Raw genomic sequence first — 24,104 nt, 5'->3', positions numbered from 1 at the left:
AAGGGTCACCACAGCGAATTAGTGTCCTCCGTCTTCAGAGGTTTGATTTGCATGTTTGTTTTAGCCAAGCTTTTACGTCGGAATAAATAAATAAATAAACAAACAAACAAATAAATAAAGAGTTTGGTGCTACACGTTTGTTGATCGGGAGAGGGTGTGGATTGCTCACAATCCACACCCTCTCCACTCTGGTTTCATGTTATACCCCGGGCGGCCACTAGGCCACATATGTGTTCGACTTGACACCACAAACTTGTTGCGGTGTCGGGGTGGGCGGTGGCCTGGCCTTCAAATGTCTTTTTGGGGGGGACACTGCTTAATTTGAGTAAGCAGGACAGAAGCAGTTCGTTGGTCCACCGGACGCCAATTAGCAGGGGACGCGCACCGGTCAACCCTTCAATGCCATCTCGACACGATCGTTGCCATTTCGGTTGCATCGTTTTGTGTGTGTGTGTGTGTGTTTTTAGGGGGGGGGGGGCGGCTCGACGTAAACGCGTTGCAGGTGTTTGTCTTGCGTTCGCCGGGTTTGTGGTTTGGTTGTGGAATTGTGTTTTTTTTTTGCTCGTTCAGAGCCAGACCAAATGGAGTGGCGTCAGCAAAGCACGTTCAGCTGCGCGGATGCCTTCGCTGAAGCTCGGCGCTGGATTCAAGTGAGTGACGCGTTTTTTATTTTCTCATGTTTGGACCAAACACGAGTTGTCACTTCGACTTTATTTGATTCATTACAAGTTCAATAATCGTGCTTCTGCAGGGAGAATACTTTTTCACATGATTTTTTTTTCAACATACGATTTTAAAAAAAATATGAAAGCAATGCTAGAAGGATACTTTATCACATGAACGTTTTTAACGTGTTCTTTTTGGCAATATTAAAGCAAATCACTTTTCCATTTCCGGTATTTCTATATTTTATAATTTTGTATACGACTCAGTCGAGCGTCCTTAACTGTGGGCGAGACATGAATGCAAAGTTGCGTTTGACGGATGTCGGTTTAGTGCATTGTTTTTGTCTAAGCGTTGCACATTTTACGAATCTTATATTCTCAACTGAAATGAGCAGCCCCTCCCTGAATGTTGACATTAGTCAACAAAATTGGCTGTCCGAGTGGATAATTTAGAACAGGGGCGGGGAACTTATTGCTCTTTTGATGATCGCATCTGGCTCGCAGATAATAGTAAATATTCCCACTTTTTCGCCGCTCTGTTCTCGTTTGGGTTTGCACTTGGCTAAAAGCGCAATTTTGATTGGATGATACTAGCCTTGGTATCCGCAGATGTCGAAACAGGTAAATGTCCCTTTTGAATAAGCCCGACGAGTGAAAAAGATTGTTTCTTCAGGTTGAAAATTCGCCTTTGTGGAGAGAACAGGTCCTGCCGTGATTCAAATTTGCAATGAAACAATATCATCGATGAAACCATTGGATATCAGTGGCACTTTGACAAACCCAATGCTACGTTTGCATCAATATACTTATGCGAGAGACCGCAGAAAGCTAGTGTGCAAGCTAATGAGCAGTAACTAAGCGTATGCACCCGACAAATTGATTTTAATTCCGATCGTCTGGCTGAATTTTTACCAATCACGAGGAACGGAAAACCATTTTAATGGTGATTATTATCACAAAATTGTTTTCCGTGATACATTCTGACAGTTTGTTCACATATCACATATACACGTGCATACAGTATATACACGTGTGTTGGGGGGCTTTCACAAAAAAAATCACAATATTTAGCTTTTTATGGCTGTTAAAAAAGTTCCTGACCCCTGATTTCGAGAATGCACAATGGTTGGTTGGCAGTACTGTAAACCCATGCCACTGTTGCACCACCCCCCCCCCCCATCCCTTTACTTCTTATCCCCTGTCAAATAAAAGAATGAGGAAGGGGGTGCGCGTACCAGGCTGGCCGAAAACGGCATTGTTATTAATTAGTTGGTGAGTGATGTTCTAAATAGCCCACCAAGAATTCGCTAACAGTGCCAAGTGGGAGGCCAGTGGGGTTCGGCCTCAATTTTAGTAGCATCAGGTGATTCAAATAATGCAGTGTTCGCCTCAAAACTGATATTGAATGGTTTAAAAAACAATTTCAGGATGAACTGATCATAAATTTGCAACTTGGAGTTGACAAATGGACATTTTGTTTTGTGATTCTAGTTCGTTTGACAGTTTTTAAAATGGCTGCCATAGCGAATAGAGAATGAATTGGGATTGGATTTGCCTTTATTAGTGTCGTAGTGGAGAAATGGACATTTCACATTGTGCTTCAGTGTGGAACTGCCGAGTTGTGAGCAGAAGGTGGGGCCATAGGGCCAATAGGGCCATTAGGGCCACGACCTCCACCCGTGGGTGCATTTTGAATTGCACAATTGAATTGGTGTCTTTTTTTTTTCATTTTTGCATTTGGCATTTTAGGAGGTAACTGGACAATCTTTTGGATGCAGTGACTTTCGTGCAGCTCTTGAGAATGGAGTCCTTCTTTGCGAGTGAGTCATGTTGTGTTTTGTAAAGTGGATATCATTCAAAGTATCTCTTTGGGGCACCTCTTCACATTTTCAAAGTTAATTTTCTCAAGTAGAAGCTTTTAAAAAACATGCACACTTACTTCCCGTATCTTCCGGTGTAGAAGGCGCACCCAAAAGCCTTGATTTTCTTTGAAAATACACAATTCATTGAGGATGTACCTTATACACTGCAAAATAAGGTAGTTATTTATTTATTTGTTTATTTGTTAATTTATTTTATTGTTTAGTTATTTAGTTGCAGTGATACCTCTGCTTACGAATTTAATTGTTTCCCAGAAAGTGTGTGTATGGCGACTAACATTCTATCTACCAAACATTTATTACCCATTCGAAACCATTAAAATGAGAATAATCCGTTCCCAGGTCCCCATAAAACATACTTCACTACTAAATAAGCCTTAAAACTACACAAAATATACCTTATTTTACATATAATAAATGTGCTATTGGATTGTAAATAAAGAAATAAACGGTACGAGCCACCGTGGCGGCGTGTGGTTTGGTTCGTCCGCCGAAAACTAGTTTGTATGCCAAGTTTATATTCTTTCAAATTTAATCTTCGTGAGGCGAAAAGTTCGTGAGCTGAGGTATCACTGTATTTATTTTGTCATTTAGTTAGTTAGTTAGGTATTTTAGTATAGTAATTAATTATTTGGCGATTTATTTAATTGTGTATTGGTTCATTTATTTTCTGAATTGTTTATTTTTTCTTGATGTGTGTATTTGGTGATTTTTGTTTGCTTGTTTATTTATTTAATTATTCATTAATTTTGTTGTTTGGTTGTTTAATTATTTTTTTTGTTATTTGGCCATGTTTATTTATGTATTTATTTATTTGCCTCTCTTTTATTTAATTGTGGATTTGTTCATTTTTTTGCACAATTATTATTTTTTTTATTTGATTAATTAATTTATTTATGTTTGCCTCTTTTTTTATTTAATTATGGATTTGTTCATTTATTTGAACAATTATGTACTTTTGTATTTATCTATTGATTTATGTATTTATTTATTTGCCTATTTTGTATTTAATTGTGGATTTGTTCATTTGTTTGCACAATTATGTATTTATGTATTGGTTTATTTATGTTTGCCTGTTTATGTTTTTCCGGTGATTTAAAATGCATTCCTCCCGTATTTTGTTCCTGCTCACAGCCTGATCAACGGGTTGAAGCCCGGCATCATTAAGAAAGTCAATCGACACGCGACCCCCATTGCTGGTTTGGTAAGTGTTGCGCAATCCGCCCTCCCCCCGCGGGTCATTGGACTTTGTTAATTCAAGTCAAATGCCTCCCTCCGATTTAGCGGGGACGTGTTGAGATTTCCTTCCCAAAGCCTGATGAGGAATGGTCGCGCGCTTGGCTAAATTGTCTTTCCTTTTCGGGCTGACGACCCATCCTCCCACACGCGTTCGAGGACAACCGACACCCACGGACAAGTTGCGTCCATCATTTGTCAAAAGAGGCAGAAAATGGTCACCGAGCTCCTGTGAGGAATGAATCAGCCCGTTTCTGCAGGCTGATAAATTCCTTCCATGGAGCTCGGACGCCCTCTTCTGGCTCTTTCTGGTGCAACGCGAAGTTTTCAGACCAAACAAGCATTGACGTGATGGAAGGACTGCTACAATGTGTCCTTTTTTTCGGTCAGGGGCGTTCCTTCAGTGACGTCACGTACGGACTCGTCACCAATTAAAAAACAAGCCTTCCGGAATATTCAGCGCATGTCTTAAAAGGTAACATCTAGCTACCTGCGGTGGAATCTTTGTGAAATGCGCTCAGTAGAAGTCATTTGAAGCCATTTTACAAATTATGGACACAACTTGTCTGGAGACGTCGGTTGTCCTTTAAAGGTGAAAAAAAAAAAAATGGAGCCCCCCTCTCCAAAGCTCATCAAAATGAATGGAATATAAAGAAAGGGCATTTGGACGAGTATTTCCAACTGGTTCTTCTTCTTCTGTTTCTTTTCCGTTCTGGGTTTTCATCCATAGGATAACATCAATGTGTTTCTGCAAGCTTGCGGCCAAGTGGGACTGAACGAGTCGCAGCTCTTTCACCCCGGAGACCTGCAGGACCTTTCAAATCGACCCATCGTCAGGTGCGCTTAATTGTTTGTCAGCACTCTGCTATCTTTTTAGTTTTTTTTTTTGTCAAATATGCAGTCTGGTGCATCATATCCATTGTTTTAATCCGCTGCTCCCTATTTGGGAGATTATTCCAGCAGCTGGGAGAAGGGGCGTGGTGGTGGTTTGGTTGGGGGACACCTTGAACCAGTTGCCAGCCAATCTTTTTTTTTTTTAGTATATTTGCCATGTCATTTTCAAACTACTGTAAATCAAAAATAATCATGAAATATAGTGGCGTAGGGCACTTGCACTAATTTGTATTCCGAAAACTTTTTTTGGTGGGGGGGTCGGAATTTATTTATGTATTTATTTATTTTAGGTATTTATTGATTTATGTATTAGTGTTTTAGTTATTGATTTCATTATTTTAGGTATTTATGCATTTATATATTTATGTATTTATTTGTTTGATTGTTTTAGGTATTTATGGGTTTGTTTATTTGTGTTTTATTTATTTCATTATTTTAGATATTTGTTGATTTATGTATTTATTTGTTTGATCGTCTGTTTCCTTTTATTTGTTTATTTATCTATTGTATTTATGCATTTATTGGTGTACGTCTGTGTAAGCTCTCAGCGGTACAGGAGTGGTCCATCGATGAGAAGGTTTCTTCAGCCGTCATCTGTACTTCTTTCAGGGTGTCGGACGTTTCGCTACTACCAGCAAATTTTAGTTCACTGACGAAGCCTCTTGGATAGGAAACAAAACGTCCGACACCTTCAAAGAAGTACAGATGATGGCTGAAGAAACCTTTTCATCGATAGTTATGGATTTATGTATTCATTTATTTGTTTGATTCTCTGTTTTCATTTGTTTCTCTTTTTATTGCATTTATGCATTTATTCATGTATTTATATTTTTTGTTCATTTTTGGTATTTTTATATTAATGTATTTGTTTGTATGTTTGTTTTTAGACGAAATGAAAGCAGTCGAAGACTTAAGAATGTAAGTTGTGTCTTTTTATTTTGCTCAATTTCCGAACGCAGTCCCATATTTCAAACCTTGCATTTCATCTCCGATTAGAAGCAGGATTTTGCACTTGCGACCGTCTAAATTTGCACGGGATGCTTAAAGGTGTTTTTTATACCAGTCTGAAGTGGCCTCTTTTTTCACATGCATTGCACGTGAATGGATACGCGCATTCGTACGCGCTCTTACTTGCTGCATAGTTGCCTCATTTGAATTCACGCGCCGGTTGAGCGCATGCACGCATTAATGAGGCTCTTTGTTGGTGCCCAGTCGCTTTGAAAAGGACTGTGTGGCCTTTCCTTTTTTCTTTCTATTAGGCAATTGGGGTCAGTTAGTGTTGATTGACATCCAGTTAGCGTATGTGAAGGGCATTCTCTCATCCGCTTTTAATACACACAGTAAGATGTTGTTTGCCACCAATTGTTTTGTTTTGTTACTGGAGATGGGATCAGACCAAAGACCCCACCCCCTTTTTTTTTTACACATTTATGTGACTAAAATTAATGAGCAGTAAAGTGCAGGTCAGAGAATACAACTCCCCCAAAATAAAGAGATTAAGAAATAGATGGATAAATAAATAAATGAATACAGTGGAACCTCGGTTTTCTAACGACTCACAGTCCGAACAAAAATCGGAGTTCGAACGGCGATACGCGAGGGTGGCATGCTGAGCGGCGTACGGGTGTTTTAGATCGCTCTCTTCGTGACCAACTATTGTCGCGTGCGGACGTGCTGCGTTTTGCTCTCGCGTTTAATAGAGGTGTACCAAGTCTTTTAGCCTCGAATCATGCCTCCAAAGAGTCTGTGCAAGCGGCAAAGCTGCTACAAGTGACAAAAGAAAAGTAGTGCGTACAACTATTGCATTTAAGAAAGAAATACAGTAAAGTCTCGTTATATCGATATCGGATATATCGATAGTCCCGGTTATATCGATATTTTTTCGGACTCCCTTGAATATCGATATAACCAGACTTTACTGTAATAGCAAAATATGAAGGAGGTGTGTGAGTGTCTGATCTGGCGAGGGAATACAGCATGGCGAAAGCTACGATCAGTACGATACTAAAGAATAAGGAGGCTGTGAAATCCTATTCATAATTATTTTCTTTATCTTTTTAATTTTTATTTTTACACATTCATGTTGGCGTAATCTTTTGTACGGAAGATTACGATAACGCGAACGTACGATTAGCCTGGGTTATATTTAAGTTTGTTATTTGTGTCTTTGCCATTTTGCTTCACATTTTCTGAGATATACATTGCTTTTTATGTGTTGGTCAGCATTTTAATGTGCAATTTCATGCATAAAATAATGCATAAAATACTAAAAAGGTAAACATTCACAGTGTTGGAACGGATTAAAACGATTTACATTATTTGTAATGGGAAAAATGATTTCGGTGTTCGAACACATTGCTTTTCGAACAGGGTTCTGGAACGGATTATGGTCGAGAACCGAGGTTCCACTGTATATGGGTAAATAAATAGACAAACAGATACAAATATAGAATTAAATAAATAAATGAATAAAATTGATTGATTGAATAAATACACAAATGAAATGGATTAAATACATTTATTAAATAAATAATTAAAATTGATTAAATAAATACATTAAATTGATTAAATAAATGCATTAAATGAAAAAATAAATCACGACTTAATTAATCAAATAAATACAATAACAAATAAATACAATTTAATAAATACATAAAAAATAATAAGTGACTAAAAATAAATAAATACAATAAATGACATACAAAAATACTTGCCATGTGAGATCTTTCGAGCCATTCTTCATGCAGCGTAGTCTTTTTTTTTTTTTGTGTGGTTCACTTGCCACAACTTGATTCCACGCATTTGTCATGTGAGGTTCTTATCACCGTCTACTGGTTGGGAAGGAAGGCCTGCTCGGATGACGGCTACAACGGCGCTCAGCTCAACTTCAAGGCCTTCCAAGGTCTCTTGGGCTTGGCCTTGTCCAAGGTCGGATCCCTTTTCTTCAATTGCACTTTTGTGGACATGGCCTGAAACACCTGAAAGAGCGTCTTGTTCCCGTCAGGCTCTTGACGAGGGCATTAACGTGTGTGCGAAAGACGGCGCTCGCCCAAGAGGGCGAATGAGCTATAAGAGCCAGGATTCCGCGGAGAGCTTGGACTCTGGAGAAAGCCCGGCCCCCCGACCAAGCAGTGAAGGTGCTTATTTTCTGCGGGCTTCTTTGGCTTCCAGTGCTCGTAACACAGCGGCGAAAAATTAGCCCATCTGCTCCATTTGTGCCCGATAATTTGTTAAATATGGCTAAAGCAGCTATATGTACTTGTTTTTAGACATCTTGACGTAGATTGAAGACATCTTGAAGTGGCTCCACGATTGCTCATTCCTTGCCCAGCGGTTCAAGTCATTATCGGTCGACAGCCAAAAACAAAATGGCCGCTCCCCAAGATGGCTAAATGCGGCGAGATTTCAGCTGCTGAATTCATATTCCACATATATTAAAACTGATGGTGGTGCAAAGAACATATCCTAATAAATATTTTGAAGTTGACCAAACGGCTCAACATGAAAGGTTAAAAAATCAACATAAATCTGAGTTACTTCCGGGTTGAGTGAAGGCCTAGCTATCTATCTATTAGCTATCTATTAGCTAGCTAGCTTTCTATCCGAGTTAATTACGGCTTGAGTGAACGCTGGCGCTTGTTTGCTGTCGCTGCTCACCCACAGAAAAACTGATCCTGTGACTGTAAAGTGACCTTGAGAGTTTTGAAAGGCGCTTAGAAATGAAATGTATTATTATTATTATAAAGAATTGATAGCATAGCAAATTTCACCATTGTGGGACTATTAAAAGCTTTCTTATTATATTAGTGAGTAGGATTTGAATTTTTTTTTTTGTGGCAAAGCACCTTAATTTAAATATTTAGGACTGACCACCGGGAACTGAAACTGTGTGCCTCTGCTTGCTTCCGGCCGGCTACAGTAAAAGTCAGAGAGCACTCACTTGTGTTTTTTTTTTTTTTTTTTTTCTTCCCCCCCACCGAAAGGTTGTGGGAGTGATGCGGAAGCTGAGCAAGTATTTAGGACGGATCTCACGCAGCAGCCGCCCAAAGGCTTCATTTTACCTCCACTCCTCCGGAGGAAACGCAAAGAGGAAATGGGGAACGTCTCAACTTCGTTGACTGGGTACTACATCGCAGTGGAGAAATGGACATTTCACAGCAGCAAAGTTTGGAAAGGAAGAGAAAAGGAAGGAAAGAAAGAAGTAGAAAAACAAAATAAAGGAGCTGCTGGAAAGGCGGCGCCATCTTATAGTAAAAAGAACACAAAAATCCATCTATTCTTGAAAATGGCTTTAAGAGTATATCTGCAAGCAAATCCATTTTTTTTCTCCTCGTTCAGCCATTGTGGGTCGACAAAACCGCGATTAAATCAACACAAAAATATGTTTTCTTATGCAGCTCGCTATAGATAGTGGTTACTCTTATCACTTGCGGCTAGCGATGCTATGTTTGGCTAGTGACCGTCCATTCAGTTTGCGAAAAGTGACGTTTCCAGCTCCTACGAGCAAGCCTTCAGTTGCCAACTCCAAATCTGATTGGTTAAAGCAACAGTTTTATCAACACTTATTTGATGCTGCGGGGCCTGCGGTACTGATTGTGAAGGCGTCCAGGTCGATTTCTGACCCCGGTAACAAATGCTGGCTGAAATGTGATTGGTTCAATGTTTAAATACGAAAAGTCAGGAGCCGAAGCTGAAAGACTATTTAAAGGACTGCTACAATGTGTCCTTTTTTTCGGTCAGGTGTGTTCCTTCAGTGACGTCACGTACGGACTCGTCACCAACTGAATGAAAAACAAGACTTCCGGAATATTCAGCGCGAGTCTTAAAACGTAAAATCTAGCTATATGCGGTGGAATCTTTGCCAAATACGCTCAGTAGAAGCCATTTGAAGCCATTTTATAAATTATGGACACAACTTGTCCGGAGACGTCGCTTGTCCTTTAATGCAGCGCTCTCTACTTTTATTTGGCCTCCAAATCTGGCCCGCGACAGCATTTTACGGGCACGCAAAAGTGCTCGCTAGCTATCAATATAAATTGGCAGAAATATGCCAAGGACTTTCTAATAGCAGATTATTATAATGTTTTGTTTGTTTGTTTTTTTTTTTTTTTTTGCAGCGTTTTGTGCAACAGAAGCAAATCTTTGAACGAGGTCCCAGGAAGTGGTTCGGCGAGTGAAGGTTACGACGGCGCTCCAGCCAAAAGGAATCAAGACAGAAAATGGAGGAGCCACAGCGCCGCCCGAGACTGCGAAACGCGCTGGCAAGAGGCACGTCAAAATTGATCTTTACGTGCCGTTTAGCTGCAAATCGGCCCATCGGTATGAGTCATGTGACGCTTTTCAGGCCTTAACAAAGTGGAAGAACCATCGCAAGAACTCCAAGTCCAATCTCCGCAGAAAGTCTCTTGACCAAGAAGCCTTGCTTTCCAAGCAAGCCAAAGGAGTTGGGAATGACCTTGAGAAGAAGGAAAACCGCCCCGGCGCCCAGCTAGAAAGGTAAATAAATCTGTGATGTGAGAAGTTGGGGCATATAAAGTCATACCTCAGCTTGTGAACTTTCTGCCTTGCGAACAGTAAATTCGTGAAAAGATAATCTTGGCATACAAACTACTTTTCGGGAAACACACGGAGCGCCACAATGGCTGGCGGACAAGTTTTCCGCACCCCATTTTAAGTGCAGATGTGGTTTGCCATCAAGTGGAGTACATTTGCTATTATGGGACCGAAAAACACCCGACCACAGGCCAAAATGGCCATCAGTGGCCATTTTCTGCGTCTTTTTGGGTGAGATATTTCCCCCGAATGTTGCCTCAAAATGGCACGCAATAAATTCTTGAATCGATTGCAAACATGTATGCTTTCCTCTTCAGAACTATTTGAATCATATTCGCCGAATCTGAAGCCATTGTTTTGATTCTCCAGCAAGGCAAGACGTTTTGGCGTGATGTCATGAACTGGGGGCGGGACTTTCTGAAAATGCTATTTTTTTTTTTTGCAGATTTTGGACACTTGAAGTCATTTTGATTGGTGTTTTGCATTTGACTAAAAATATCATACTGCTTGTTTTGTGTATTTTAGATGCGATCAAACGTTTTTCTGATGTCACTTAAAAACAAAAAAGTGATGTCGCTTGTCCTTTAAGGCTTATTTAGTAGATGAATGTTTTGAATGATGCTTTATGGGGACCCGGGAACAGATTATTCTCATGTTAATGGTTTCCTATGGGGAATTAATGTTTGGAAGACACACTTTTTGCCTTCCACACACTTTCTGGGAAGCAATTAAGTTGGTAAGCTGAGGTATGAGTGTATGTAAAAGTTTTTTTTTTCCAAGTGTGTAAAATGCTGCTGACCTGGGTTGTCTGTATAGAGGAGCGAAGTGGAGTCATGTGACACATCCTCCATCTTTTCCTCTGACTCCTCCTCCATTCCAAACCAATTTTCCAGAGAGCGGCTGTCGGCACAAAGGCATAGCCCTGCCCCGCGCTCGCACTCCGCTTCCCCTCCATCAAAGTTGTCCAGCTTTTTTTTCCGGACGACCGGTCGAGCTCCGCTGACTCGAAGCGACGCTACCGAGGTTTCTTCGTATAACGGCCGTGATGTTTCCCCCGCGCGGGTACGTTTCCATTTCTGTCAACAGTTTCGCCCTCCTACTTTTATCTCATTCACTGCCAGATGGTGTGCAAAAATGGGTCCACTCACTCCAGTGCCAGGGTTTTTGTCATTTTTACTCAAATTGCGGGAGCCACAGAATATTGACTTTTAGGACGACATTAACATTCAATGTTATTAATCATAATAATAATAATCCATTTAATTTACATGCGCCTTTCAAAGCACCCAAGGACACTTTACAATTAGAAGAACAATAAACACCAGAACAATTCTGCATTAGAAATCTCTCTTCTTTCATCAGAAAAAAAAAAAACTAAATCATTTGGGTCTGAAGTTATTTGAGCTTGAAATAAGGCTGGCTGTCCAAAATACAATCCATCCATGTTGATTTGTATAGCGCTTTAACAACAGCTGAAACTGGAAGTGACGTCACTAAAGGAACGCCCCTGACTGAAAAAAAAGATGCATTGTAGCAGTCCTTCAATCACGTCAATGCATCTTGCTGTACTTTGGTCTGAAAATGTCGTGTAGGATCAAAAAGAGGCAGAAGAGGGCGACAAAGCTCCGTGTAAGGAATTAATCAGCCTGTGGAAACGGGCTGATTCATTCCTTACACATGTGCGCTTTCTATAGGTCTGATTTAAAAAGATACCACCGATTGAAAAAAGTGTGCTTGAAATGGCTCTCTCAATGTTTTTTTTTCTTTGTCTGGTTATCGTTTCGTCAGGCACCCTCAGTTGGATCCATCCCTGTCCGTGATGGGAACGTCCCGCTAGTGGAGAGCCGTTTAGCATCTTTGTCATTAACTGGTGCAGCAGTCGGCACAGAAACGCAAGACGATGCTTTCAGTTCCCAAATGGCGCCGAAAGCCAAGCACCTTTCTCTTCCTGTTCAACCTGCAAGTGCTGCGAGTCGACCAGAGAAGGACGCGGCCCAAATGGCTTCAACCGACGCCCTCCTTTCTCCAAATGAAGCAAAATGGGCCGGCGGTGTGGATGTCTCGGCTACCTTCGGACACCTTTCCCACCGCAAATCCTTGTCAGACGTGGACAGACGTGAAAGCCTGTCTGACAAAAGTCCACGTCAGTCCGGCAGCAAATATTTGGCTGGAGCTCCTTCTTGGTCCAGCTCGGCAAGTCTTCCTCGTGGGTTTCGACCATCGGAAGGTTCCCGTCGCCTCTCGTCTGTCATCACAGCGAGACCCTTTGGCACCAAGCCATCTGGGATGTCAACGCTACCAAAACGCAACCAAGTGAGTGTGCTCAATATAGCGCCGGAATTATTATTTATCCTGTCATTTTCATATTTATTTTTTGCTTCATTTTACTTTTCCACACTCGGGAAGGGACGATTCATTCTTGGTTTGATTCAAATCACAAGGGCAATTACATTGAAATCATTTGTACTGCGATTTCAGATTGAATGTCTTGGTTATTGGACTTTTTTTTTTTCAAGCAATGTATTGTATGGTGGTATGTAATGTATATATATATATATATTATAAGAACTGTATTTTCAATTGTATAAAGCTCACCGGAATATCAGGCACACCTCCAATGAATGGTGTATTTATTTATTTATTCATATACAGTATCATGTGCAACGGACAGACTATATAAGTCAATGAATACATGTTTAAAAAAGTTTTCCATGCATATATCGGGCGCACCGCATTATTAGGCGCTACAGTAGAGGCTGGGGTTACATTTTATATATCCTTGCATGGACCGCGCACTGTTGCCACAACTCAATTTTTATATTTTGATATTATATTTGAAAAACTTTTCTCTATATATATTTGGAAAACTTGTATATGTTTATGTATTATATTTGAAAAATGTTTCTGTTATATATGGACAACTTTTCTAGATTGTATATTATATTTGAAAAAAACTTTTCTATATTTATATACAGTAAAGTCTCGTTATATCGATATTCAAGGGAGTCCGAAAAAATAGATATAACCGGGACTATCGATATATCCGACCCTGTTTGCATGTAATTTTCTCTGTGCGCGCATAGAAATAGTATCGATATAACCGGGACTATCGATATATCCCATATCGATATAACGAGACTTTACTGTAGTATATTTGGAAAATGTGTATATATTTATATACTATACAGTATTTGGAAACTATAATTCTTTATGATGTTTGGAAAACTTTTAGATATTATCGTATTTGGAAAATTTTCATATATTTATATATTTGGAACACTTTTATATATTCATATATTTGTAAAACCTTTCTATATTTATATCAGAATGATCTTTCTTGCCAAGTATGAAGAACACACAAGGAATTTGTTTCCGGTAGAACACGCTGCACTCGTATCATCATCATCAGAAAAATTGCACTATACACTTCTATTTGGGTTATATTGGGACAATTATATTTCTATATTATATTTGGAAAACTTTTCTATATTTATGTAGTGCCCTTGACAGTTTTGAAAGGTGCTTATAAATGAAATGGATTATTATTATTACATTTGTAAAACGTTTATATATATTTGATTTTTTTTTTATATTTATATTACATTTGGAAAACCTTTTTAAATATTTATATTATATTTGGAAAAGTGTTTCTATATTTCTATTATATTTGGAAGACTTATAAGGTGCATGGTCATTTTTTTTTCAAGCAAATGAAGGCTTATGAGTGTGCCTTACACAGCGGAAAATCCGCTCGTTTTATTTAAGTATTATTCGTGCCTGGACGGAAACTTGTGTTCTTTCACTCAGCTCAACGACAACCCCAACTGGACGAGAGCTCAGGACGAAGGAGACCAAACGTCTTCCCCTCCTGCGAGCGCTCCGCTCAAAAGACAGACGGCCACGTCTTACCTCCGAGTTCCGCACCACAACGATCCATTGTTGGCGGCCAAACGCGTGGAGCCGACTGCTTTTGCCAAGACCCAACGGAGGAGTCTTTCTGACCGAACCTTGGAAAACAAAATCCATCAGCTACAGCACCAGCACAGCCAAGGCACAACTCTGCCAAGTCGTGCCGGCCTTGACGTCCAGAAGGTACCTTTCATTTCTGCATCTTGGCCATATGATCATCTGAAAAGACAACCGACGTCTCCGGACAAGTTGTGTCCATAATTTGTCAAATGGCTTCTACTGAGCGTATTTGACAAAGATTCCACCGCATATATTTTACCTTTTAAGACTCGCGCTGAATATTCCGAAATCTTGTTTTTGAGTTGGTGACGAGTCCGTACGTGACGTCACTGAAGGAACACCCCTGACTGAAAAAAAGGACACATTGTAGCAGTCCTTTCATCACGTCAATGCATTTTGCTATACTTGTTTGGTCTGAAACAAGTGTGTTTGTGTTGCACCAAAAAGAGGCAGAAGAGGGCGACAAAGCTCCGTGTAAGGAATTAATCCGCCTGCGAAGACGGGCTGATTAATTCTTCACACGGAGCTTTGTCGCAATTTTCTGCCCCCTTTTTTGTTGCTACATTTCCCCCGCTATTGCCTCAAAATGGCACGGAATAAATTCTTTAATCGATTGCAAACATGTAGGATTTGCTCTTCAGAACCATTTGAATCATATTCATAACTGGATGAGTAACAAGAAAGCATCTTCTCCCAATCTGAAGCTATTGTTTTGATTCTCCATCACGGCAAGACGTCTTGGCGTGACATCACGAACAAGGGGGCGGGACCTTCTGAAACTGGCCACTTCCGGGTTCATTTTTTTGCAGATTTTGGACACTTTTCGTCATTTTGATTGGTGTTTTGCATTTGACTAAAAATATCATCCTGCATGTTTTGGCTATTTTAAATGCTATAAAACTTTTTTTCTTTTTTTTTTTTTTTTTTTTTGCTGGCAAATTTGCGACTTTGAATCTATCAAATTTGCGACTTTTTTATCTCAGAATAATACCCCATCTCTAAAAAAAAAAAAATCAATTTCAACCAGGCCCTAATGCTCTTCCGCACAAATCCCTGGAACGACGTGACATTGGAATCGTATTCCAACCTAGTTCTTCATTCATTTGTTGTACGCTCTATCTGAAATATGTGGAGGGGATGAAACATTGTAATGGCTTCCCCAATATCATCACGGCCCCCGAGAGGAAACCAGAACTACAATATGGCCTTCATATTTCAACCTTGTGTTTTTTTTTCAGGTCGGCCAGCGAGACATGACTGTTAGTTTTGCCGCCGTAGCAAACAAGAGAGCGGATTTTGCTTTCCAGCCCCGATGGGAAGTTCCTGGAACGAGAATAAAATGTGTTCATCCAGGTAAATTGTGTTTTTTTTTTCACTGAACTCATCCATTGCCAGACATGTGCAAAAATGTGTTGGCTCCAGTGCCAGGGTTTTTGTCATTGTCACTTAAATTCCAGGACCCATGGAATACTGGCTTTTAGGAAAACATAAACAGTCAATAAACTGTTAGAAACCTTAGTCTCTTCTTTTATCAGAAAAAAAGTTATTTCCTAAATGATATGGGTCTGAAGTTATATGAGCTTGAAATGAGAGCGGCTGTCCAAAATACAGTGATTGACAACTTTGTCAGATGAGTACAAGTTTGCTTGCAACCAAATGGTGGACATTTGGGACACATCTTGGCAAAACCATAAATGGACTAAAAATGGAGAGAAATAGCTGAAACTCTGCTGAATGCTCTTCCATCAACTGAAAAATGTCTGCTTGTCATTTGAAATCAATCGCTTTTTAATCAAAGCCACAATTGAAAATTTCATGGGTACGCATCTTTTTGGGTCGCCCTGTAGAATACAATACTTGCATATTGGTTTATATCGCGCACAGATGTCAAAGTCGAGGCCTGGGGGCCAAATCCGGCCCGCCACGTAACAAGACTTCCGGAATATTCAGCGCGAGTCTTAAAATGTAAAATATAGCAATATGTGTTGGAATCTTTGTCCAATACGCTCAGTAGAAGTCATTTGAAGACATTTGACAAATTATGGACACAACTTGTCCGGAGGCGTCGGTTGTCCTTTAAGTGTGTTTCCTGGATTTTGATGAATAATGATCCATACAGTAAGTAGATTTTTTTTTTTTTTTTTTTTTTAACTTTCACTCTTTTTTTCCTCACAGGAGGTTCTGAATCTGCAATATCGGATGTAAGTTTCTAGCATTTGATGAAGGGCCTTGTGTCTGCGTGCATCTGCGGTGATGATCTCCTCCTCTGTGTGCTCCAGCTCCACGTGCCGTCCCTCACGACCTCCTCGTCCAGCTGGTCGCGGGACCAGGAAGGCCAGCGGAGGCGCCTGCAGAAACGGCGGGAAGAACAAGAGCGCCTCCTTCAGGTCATGATAGAGAACGGCAGGTTGGAGACATCAGAAATCATTCATGGCGGTTGAGATGTTGTGCGCTTGTTCCGTCGTTCAGGCGCAATATGAGCGAGATGAAAAGAGGCTGGAGGCCGAGTGGCAGAAAGCCAAACGGCACGCCGTCGAGGAGGTACGTTGCAGTTCGGCCCACGCTCAAGTAGCTTCACAACAAATTCCAACGAGGTCGGCAAAATGTAAATATGCCATCGCAGGACAACTTTGGAATGCGTAAAGATAGCGAGAGCCCACCGGGAGGGATTCATCTCCAGAGTTTGACAAAAATAACCGAGCAAAGCCCTGAAGAAGTTGCGCTAGAGTCTCCGAATCTCACACTGAAGGATCACGTGAGCGACAGGTAAGGCGCCGTACTTTCCATTGATAAAATATTCCAAGTGAACTATTTGCACTGTGAAGGAATCCAATGCAGTTTTCTTTTTTTGGGCGCTCTAGAAAAGGCCTCGTACACAAATAACTTGACGAGCAAGCGCACTCTTCATCCGCTTAATAGTCATTCGACTTGTTTTTTTTTTCCTTCCCTCTGACAACTAAAATGACACCTCAGGGCTGAAGGCATCTGTGGCTTTGCGCAGCTCTCCCCCGCACACAGGTGGGAACAAACGTTTCTCGTCATGCGTTACTTGTAACGTTTTTCTTTCCAGCCAACGTGTCCAAAAGTTGACTTTCTGCACTTTCCCGCAGGTTAAAGTCCTTGTCCACTCCAGCACTGGCCGCTTCATACAAACAAGCAGAAGGTTAGCCTAGCGTCTTCTTCTACAATCTGTCTATATTCCCAGTAGGCTCTTTTTCCCCTTTGTCTTTTTTTCTGTTTCTTTATAACTAATAGAAAGATAGCTAACAGAAAGCGAGCTAGATGGCTAAAAGCCATCTAGCTAATAAAAAGCTAGCTCGATAGCTAATAAGAAAGCTAGCTTGATAGCTAATAAGAAAGCTAGCTAGCTACATAGCTGGATAGCTAGATAAATAAAAAAGTGAAGACAAAAAAAGCTAAATGGGACAAAAGAAATTTGAGCGAAAAAAGGGGGAAAATGGCACATTTGAACAGCGCGACAAAATGGCCACCCCCACCAAGAGTTGACTGTGTTCGTCCAGTAGTAGGTCGTATTCCCGCGACATGTTGGTGGCTTGTTTCTTCAAGGCCGAAACGTGACCGTCGCCTTTAGCATGTTCGCTAAGCTAGTTAGCATCATTTCGCTGACGTCAACATAAGTTGCAAGAATCCTCAAAATATTTCTCAATAAGTATAATGGCTAGACCATGTTGACTTTCAAAAATAGCTCCGCTGCTGCAAAAGTGTGAGCACCCCTGTTCAAATGGCTTCCCCAAATTCATAACAGCCCTCAAGAGGAAACCGTAATGCCAATAACGTTGCCTCCTCTGGTGCAGGTGAGCCAAGGAAATGGAAAGAAGAGTCTTCTTCATCGAAGGCCGAGCGAGAGAGGCAGCAAATCTTGGAGGAGATGAAAAAGAGAACTCAACTTGTGACTGACAACAGTTGGATCCGCCAGCGTAGCGTAGCAGCAGCAGCAGCAGCTACAAGGAGCCCATCTACATCGGACTCCCCCTCAAGAGGTTCCAAATTCACCCTTTTGCTTCAGATGATTCCTTCACTTAAAGGACAACCGACGTCTCCGGACAAGTTGTGGCCATACTTTATAAAATGGCTTCAAATGACTGAATGAAGATTCCGCCTCATATAGCTATAGTTTACCTTTTAAGACTCGCGCGGAATATTGCGAAAGTCTTGTTTTTCAGTTGGTGACGAGTCCGTATGTGACATCACTAAAGGAACGCCCCTGACCAAAAAAAAGGACACATTGTAGCAGTCCTTCCATCATGTCAATATATTTTGCTGTGCTTGTTTGGTCTGAAAATGTCATGTTGCACCAAAAAGAGCCAGAAGAGGGCGACCAAGCTCCATGTGAGGAATTTATCAGCCTGTGGAAACGGGCTGATTCATTTTTCACAGGAGCTCGGTGGCCATTTTCTGCCTCTTTTTGGGTGAGACATTTCCCCCCAATGTTGCCTCAAAATGGCACGGAATAATTTTTTTTAATTGATTGCAAACATGTATGCTTTCCTCTTCAGAACTATTTGAATCATCTTCATAACTGGATGAGTAGCAAGAAAGCATCTTGTCCGAATCTGAAGCCATATTTTTGATTCTGGAGCAAGGCAGTTTGTGAAGGAGTATCCTGGAGTGACGTCACGAAGGAAGGGGCGGCACTTCCTGAATCTGCCCAGTTCCGAGCTCATTTTGTGGCAGTTTTGGGCCACTTGAAGTCATTTTAATTGGTGTTTTGGTGTATTCGACTCAAAATATCAGCCTGCGTGTTTTGGCCATTTGAGATGCTATCAACCGTTTTTCTGATGTCAGTTTGGAAACAAACAAAAATGGTGTCGGTTGTCCTTTAATGCTTGGTTGTGCTCATAGGTACGAGTCTCTTGATGCCCTCGGAAGCACTCGTTCAACCTTTGCGACCGGTTATCCCCGACCGCATTCGGCCGCGGCGGGTTATGGCGGGCCGAGTGGAAACGCTTCCGCGCGTTACCTTCACGGACGGAGGTTGTCGCAGAGAAACGCGCCCATCCCAGACTCTCATTCTGCCAGGTAACGCAAACGTCAGACACCCCCGCCTCGTTCGCCACGTTGGTCACGTTAGCCCTGTACGTGGTGTCCCGCCCCAGGATGCTCAGCGGAAGGAGAACCTGCTGTGTGTGTGAAGGTCACCTGAGTAGTGGGGCGGCCGTGGTTATTGAAGCCCTTAGTCTCTGCTTCCATTTTGCCTGTTTTCAGGTGAGGCGTTCACGAACCTGGGGCCACCGTGCGCTCGTATCAGTCACCCTTTTAACTCTGCGCTCGGTCGGGTCATCTTTGGGCCCCAGGAATTTTCTCACTGGGTTGAAGACTTTCTGCACACGGAAATTTCAAGTTGTGAAACGCCTCAAAAATGTTTTCACAAAAATAATAATAATAATATTAATCCATTTGATTTCAAAGCGCCTTTCAAAACTCTCAAGGTCACTTTACAGTCACACGGTGACTGTACGGTAGGTAGCACACGGTAGCTATCTTGATAGCTAGCCAGCCAGCCAGTTAGGAAACAAAAAAGTAATGTCGGTTGTCCTTTAAGTCGCGAGTATGAGTTAACTCGTTTACTGCCAGACATGTGCACAAGCGTGTCCACTGCAGTGCCAGGGTTTTTGTCATTGTCAATGACCCACAGGACGACGTTAACATTAGATGCAGCGTATGAAACATGAGACCACAGGTGTCAAAGTCGCGGCCCGGGGGCCAAATCCGGCCTGCCACATCATTTTTTCCGCCCCGCCAAAGCAAATCAAACTTGTGAAATTCCATGATGCTTGCTAAAATCCCAACCAGAATTCCATATTTTTGGATGTAGGCCACAATAACGGTCATTATTCTTGACTTCAGATTTGAAAATTAGTTCTTCATTCATTTGTTGTGCGCTCCCCACATATGACATATATGTGGAGGGGCTGAAACATTCGAATGTCTTCCCCAATATCATCCCGCAGCAAAAAATGACTTTGACACCCCTGCCTTAGACACTCGTCTTTCTTCAGAAATAAAAAAATAATTCCTAAATGATATGGGTCTGGAGTTATCGGGGCTTGAAATGAGGGTGGCTGTCCAAAATACAATAGATATTGATTTATATGGCGCTTTAACAACAGCTGAAGCTGGAACAAAGCGCTAACATGGACAAAAGGCAAATGCTACCTGCCCTTGTGGGGAAAAAAAAAAAAACATTGACAGAGGTCTGGCCAGCGCTTTATTAGCACCCAAGCAAGGAAACAAAAAACGACCAAATTTGGGAATGGCGCTCTAAATCATATTGTTAATTCCTGAATCAATTTAGGAAATGTAGTGGATGAGTTAATTCATCTCGGCAAGCGTACGGGAGACCCTGTGCTGTTCTGCGCCCTTTGTAATATTATTTTCAAAAAGGAGATTTAAGCAAAGGCCTCTATTTTTGTCAGCTGTGTTGTTGTTGTTGTTGTTTTTCCTCACTTCTCCTTCCTCCTCCTCCTCCTCAGTGTGTGGGCTGCCAGCAATATCTGGGAAAAACAGACACCAGAGTACAAGTTCGGGTCCGAAACAACAAGCCATACTGTGAGCCCTGTTATTTCCAACTAAACTGTGAGTTTTCTACTTTTACATCATGGCCATTTTCACAAATTATACAGACGCTCCTCAACTTACAAACGAGAAGTTCCGAGCGTTTGTTGGTTTGTCGGGCGAATGTGTTCCTAAGTATCTTCAGTGGAATGGAATGTATGTTGAAGTCAAACACTAAACGGGGAAGTATCAAACACAGACACTCTAACAGTCGTCAAATAAATTGACAGCTTCTTTAATGAGACCACATATATCCTTGGGTCTTCAGTTAGCCACGACTGAAGCTGCTGGCACGTCATTTCTGAATCACGTGCCAGCAGCCATTATTTTTTGCTATGCATCACGTCCTCCTGGAGCGTCAACTAGCAAGAGGGATTGCCTCCCCGCCCACATACTCGACGCAGCCAATGGCAAGCGAGCGCGGTCAGAAGAGGGCTCGCAATACACGATCTAACTTACAGCATCTCTGTCTGAACATTTTTCAACATGCAGTGGGACGTCGGTTTACAAAGCCCTTGCCTTACGAACTTTTCGCTTTACGAACGTGACATTTATGACAATTTTACTTGGCATACGAACTATTTTTCGGGATACACACTGAGCCGCCACAATGAGTGATGTGTCGTTCGTGAATGAGCCCGTTCTCCAAACAAAGAAATGGCAGCGGACTGTTTTTTTGTCCTCTATTCCCCGGCCCCGGGGGATCGATCGGCTTACAGACAGACGGAGTGAGGCCGTTCTCCCAAAAACAAAATGACGTCTTCGGTTAAAGCCACGTGATTGGTCAAGAACCCAGCAGTGTGGGAGGGGGGGGGTAAACATTAAAGAGACGGCCAGACAGACAGAAAACACACACACGAAAGGGAGAGGATAGAGCTTGAAACCAAAAAACAAAAGTGAAAAAAACAAGTAAAATGGTGAGAAAATGCATAGAAAGCACTGAAATTTGGACCCATTTCAACTTTGTCAAGTTCAAAAGCAGAGTGTAGACTGGAAGGTTAAATATTCCTTCAATCAGGCTCCACATATAACCCGCGCAAGTCATCTGTACACTTGATGCAAAAAGCTGTTAGCCCAGCTAAACAGCAATTGATGAACTAGATACAATTATCACAGAGAAAGAACCTACAAGGGATCAATCCTCAAGATGGTGAAAGAAGAAGGCTACGTTCCTCATCAAGTGTTTAATGCTGAGGAAACCGGACACTCCATTCCATCAAGCCATCAACGACCATCATAAAGGTTAATAAAACGACTTTATTGTATAGTACAGTTTATTTCTTTAATCATAATACTATAGCACATTTATTATACATAAAATAAGGTCTATTTTGTGTAGTTTTAAGGCTTAGAAAATTAGAAAACCATGTTTTATGGGGACCTGGGAACGGATTATTCTCATTTTAATGGTTTCCTATGTCCTAAATTTTTGGGATACACACTTTTCGCCTTACACACTCTGTCTGGGAACCAATTAAGTCCGTAAGCCAAGGTCCCACTGTACTTTACCGGCAAGAATGTTCATATGTACAGTAACGTCGTAACTTGTGTTCATAAATTGGGGAGCATCTGTACTCCAAGACTTTACTCTTTAAAAACAATCGGTTTTTTTTGGAATAGCAAACATTTTTGGTGCGTTGATCATGTCAATGCAGTTGTTTGCTTTTATTTTCAGCAACATCCGTGTGATGAAAACAAATCAAGATAGCGGAGTCAATCCACAAAACGGCGACCATCTCGACACAAGCTTTGACCACACAAGATGTCCTTTTGTCATTTTGTCATTGTTAAAAGTTTAGATCAACGTGACAAGTGGATTTTTTTTTCTTTTTCGGTGTGAATGGATTATCCAATCCAATCATGAAATGTTTCGCGCTTATTTTGGTTTGTTTTCATTGTGAAACAGTAAAGCTAAATATTAGCCAGTGGATTGCGTTTGGAAGCACATTTGTATGCAAGCACTTGAAACCCCCTAGAAATATGAACTCTCCCTTTGCACGTTGCTCTAGAAGTAGCGTTTTGTTTGTTTTTGCGCTTCATGTGTACCAGCAGAGGGCAATTGTCGGAAATGAAGCAATATTCGGAGCCACTTTTTCCTCATTTGGTGCCTCACTTGACGGCTGCATTTGGTCTTCAGTGAACGCAAGCTGTCATGCAGTCGCGTTGTACTATCCCACATTTGTACTGTCGTGTCAATCTGATGTGCTCGTATGTTTGTTTGTATTAAACTTGGAAAGCAACACATTTTCACTGAAGTTTCTCCTTAATTCTTACTTGTGATATCAAAATTCATCTCGTCTCCTTTTAGGTACCATATTTTCCGGAGTTTCACACATTCACCAATTTATTCGAGAATTGAAAATATGACGTAGAGCACCATTCCCCAATTTGTTCGGGTTTGGATATTTTTCTTGTTTGGGTGCCGATAAAGCGCTGGCCAGACCTCTGGCAATGTTTTTTTTTTTTTTTTTTCCCACAAGGGTGGGTAGCATTTCCTTTTTGTCCATGTTAGCGCTTTGTTCCAGCTTCAGCTGTTGTTAAAGCGCTATATAAAGCAATACACATGTATTACATTGTATTTTGGACATCCGCCTGCATTTCAAGCTCAGATAACTCGAGACCATTTGGGAATTAACTTATTTTGATGTAAGAAGAGAGTCCAAGGTTTCTTATGCTGCATTGAATGTTTGTCGTCCTATAACTCAATATTCTGTGGGTCCTTGAATTTGAGTGACAATGACAAAAACCCTGGCACTGGAGTGGACACATGTTTGCACATCGCCTGGAAGGGAATGAGCTAACTCATGCCCACTACATAAGCATTCAATACAGCGTTCTAAACCTTAGACTCTCTTCTTTCATCAGAAAGAGTTAATTCCTAAATGATTCTAGTTATATGAGCTTGAAATGAGGGCAGATGTCCAAAATAGAATGCAATGACTTTATAATAATAATGACTATTGTATAGTACAGTTTATTTCTTTAATAATAATACTACAGCACATTTATTATACATAAAATAAGGCCTATTTTGTGTAGTTAAGGCTTAGAAAATTAGAAAATGATGTTTTATGGGGACCTGGGAACGGATTATTCTCATTTTAATGGTTTCCTATGGGAAATGAATTTTTGGGAGACAGACTTTTCACCTTACACACTCTGACTGGGAACCAATTAAGTTCGTAAGCCAAGGTCCCACTGTAGTTTGAAAAAGGGAGGCCAGAGCAGGAAGGAGTCAGCGGCGTACAGATGATAAACCTTAAAAGGCAAGTCAACTGCCATTTTTTTCTAGGAGGGGAAAAAAAAACCATTTTTTTGTCTGAGTAAATAA

The 24,104-nt window shown here is 41.1% G+C and overlaps 1 protein-coding gene across 1 annotated transcript; it reads left to right on the top strand.

Annotated features, from left to right (window-relative positions):
- The first annotated feature begins 472 nt into the window (after window positions 1-472).
- Window positions 473-23,017, top strand: lmo7b (LIM domain 7b). The gene is given in 26 exon segments (XM_088991407.1): window positions 473-650; window positions 2,415-2,485; window positions 3,680-3,749; window positions 4,512-4,618; window positions 5,563-5,593; window positions 7,490-7,603; window positions 7,680-7,812; window positions 8,659-8,797; window positions 9,793-9,943; window positions 10,020-10,171; window positions 11,122-11,290; window positions 12,017-12,541; window positions 14,036-14,320; window positions 15,436-15,550; window positions 16,373-16,398; window positions 16,477-16,584; window positions 16,667-16,738; window positions 16,821-16,963; window positions 17,171-17,215; window positions 17,308-17,360; window positions 18,013-18,146; window positions 18,149-18,198; window positions 19,061-19,237; window positions 19,315-19,423; window positions 20,692-20,794; window positions 22,449-23,017. Coding segments are annotated over 26 exon segments (3,165 nt in total). The 5' UTR covers window positions 473-581; the 3' UTR covers window positions 22,463-23,017.
- The last annotated feature ends 1,087 nt before the right edge of the window (window positions 23,018-24,104 follow it).

This window comes from Hippocampus bargibanti, linkage group LG03 (genome assembly GCF_051943395.1).
Source record: "Hippocampus bargibanti isolate YZ-2025 linkage group LG03, ASM5194339v1, whole genome shotgun sequence".
In the NCBI taxonomy this organism is placed as follows: Eukaryota; Metazoa; Chordata; class Actinopteri; order Syngnathiformes; family Syngnathidae; genus Hippocampus; species Hippocampus bargibanti.
This window is presented reverse-complemented; position numbering and strand designations above follow the sequence as displayed.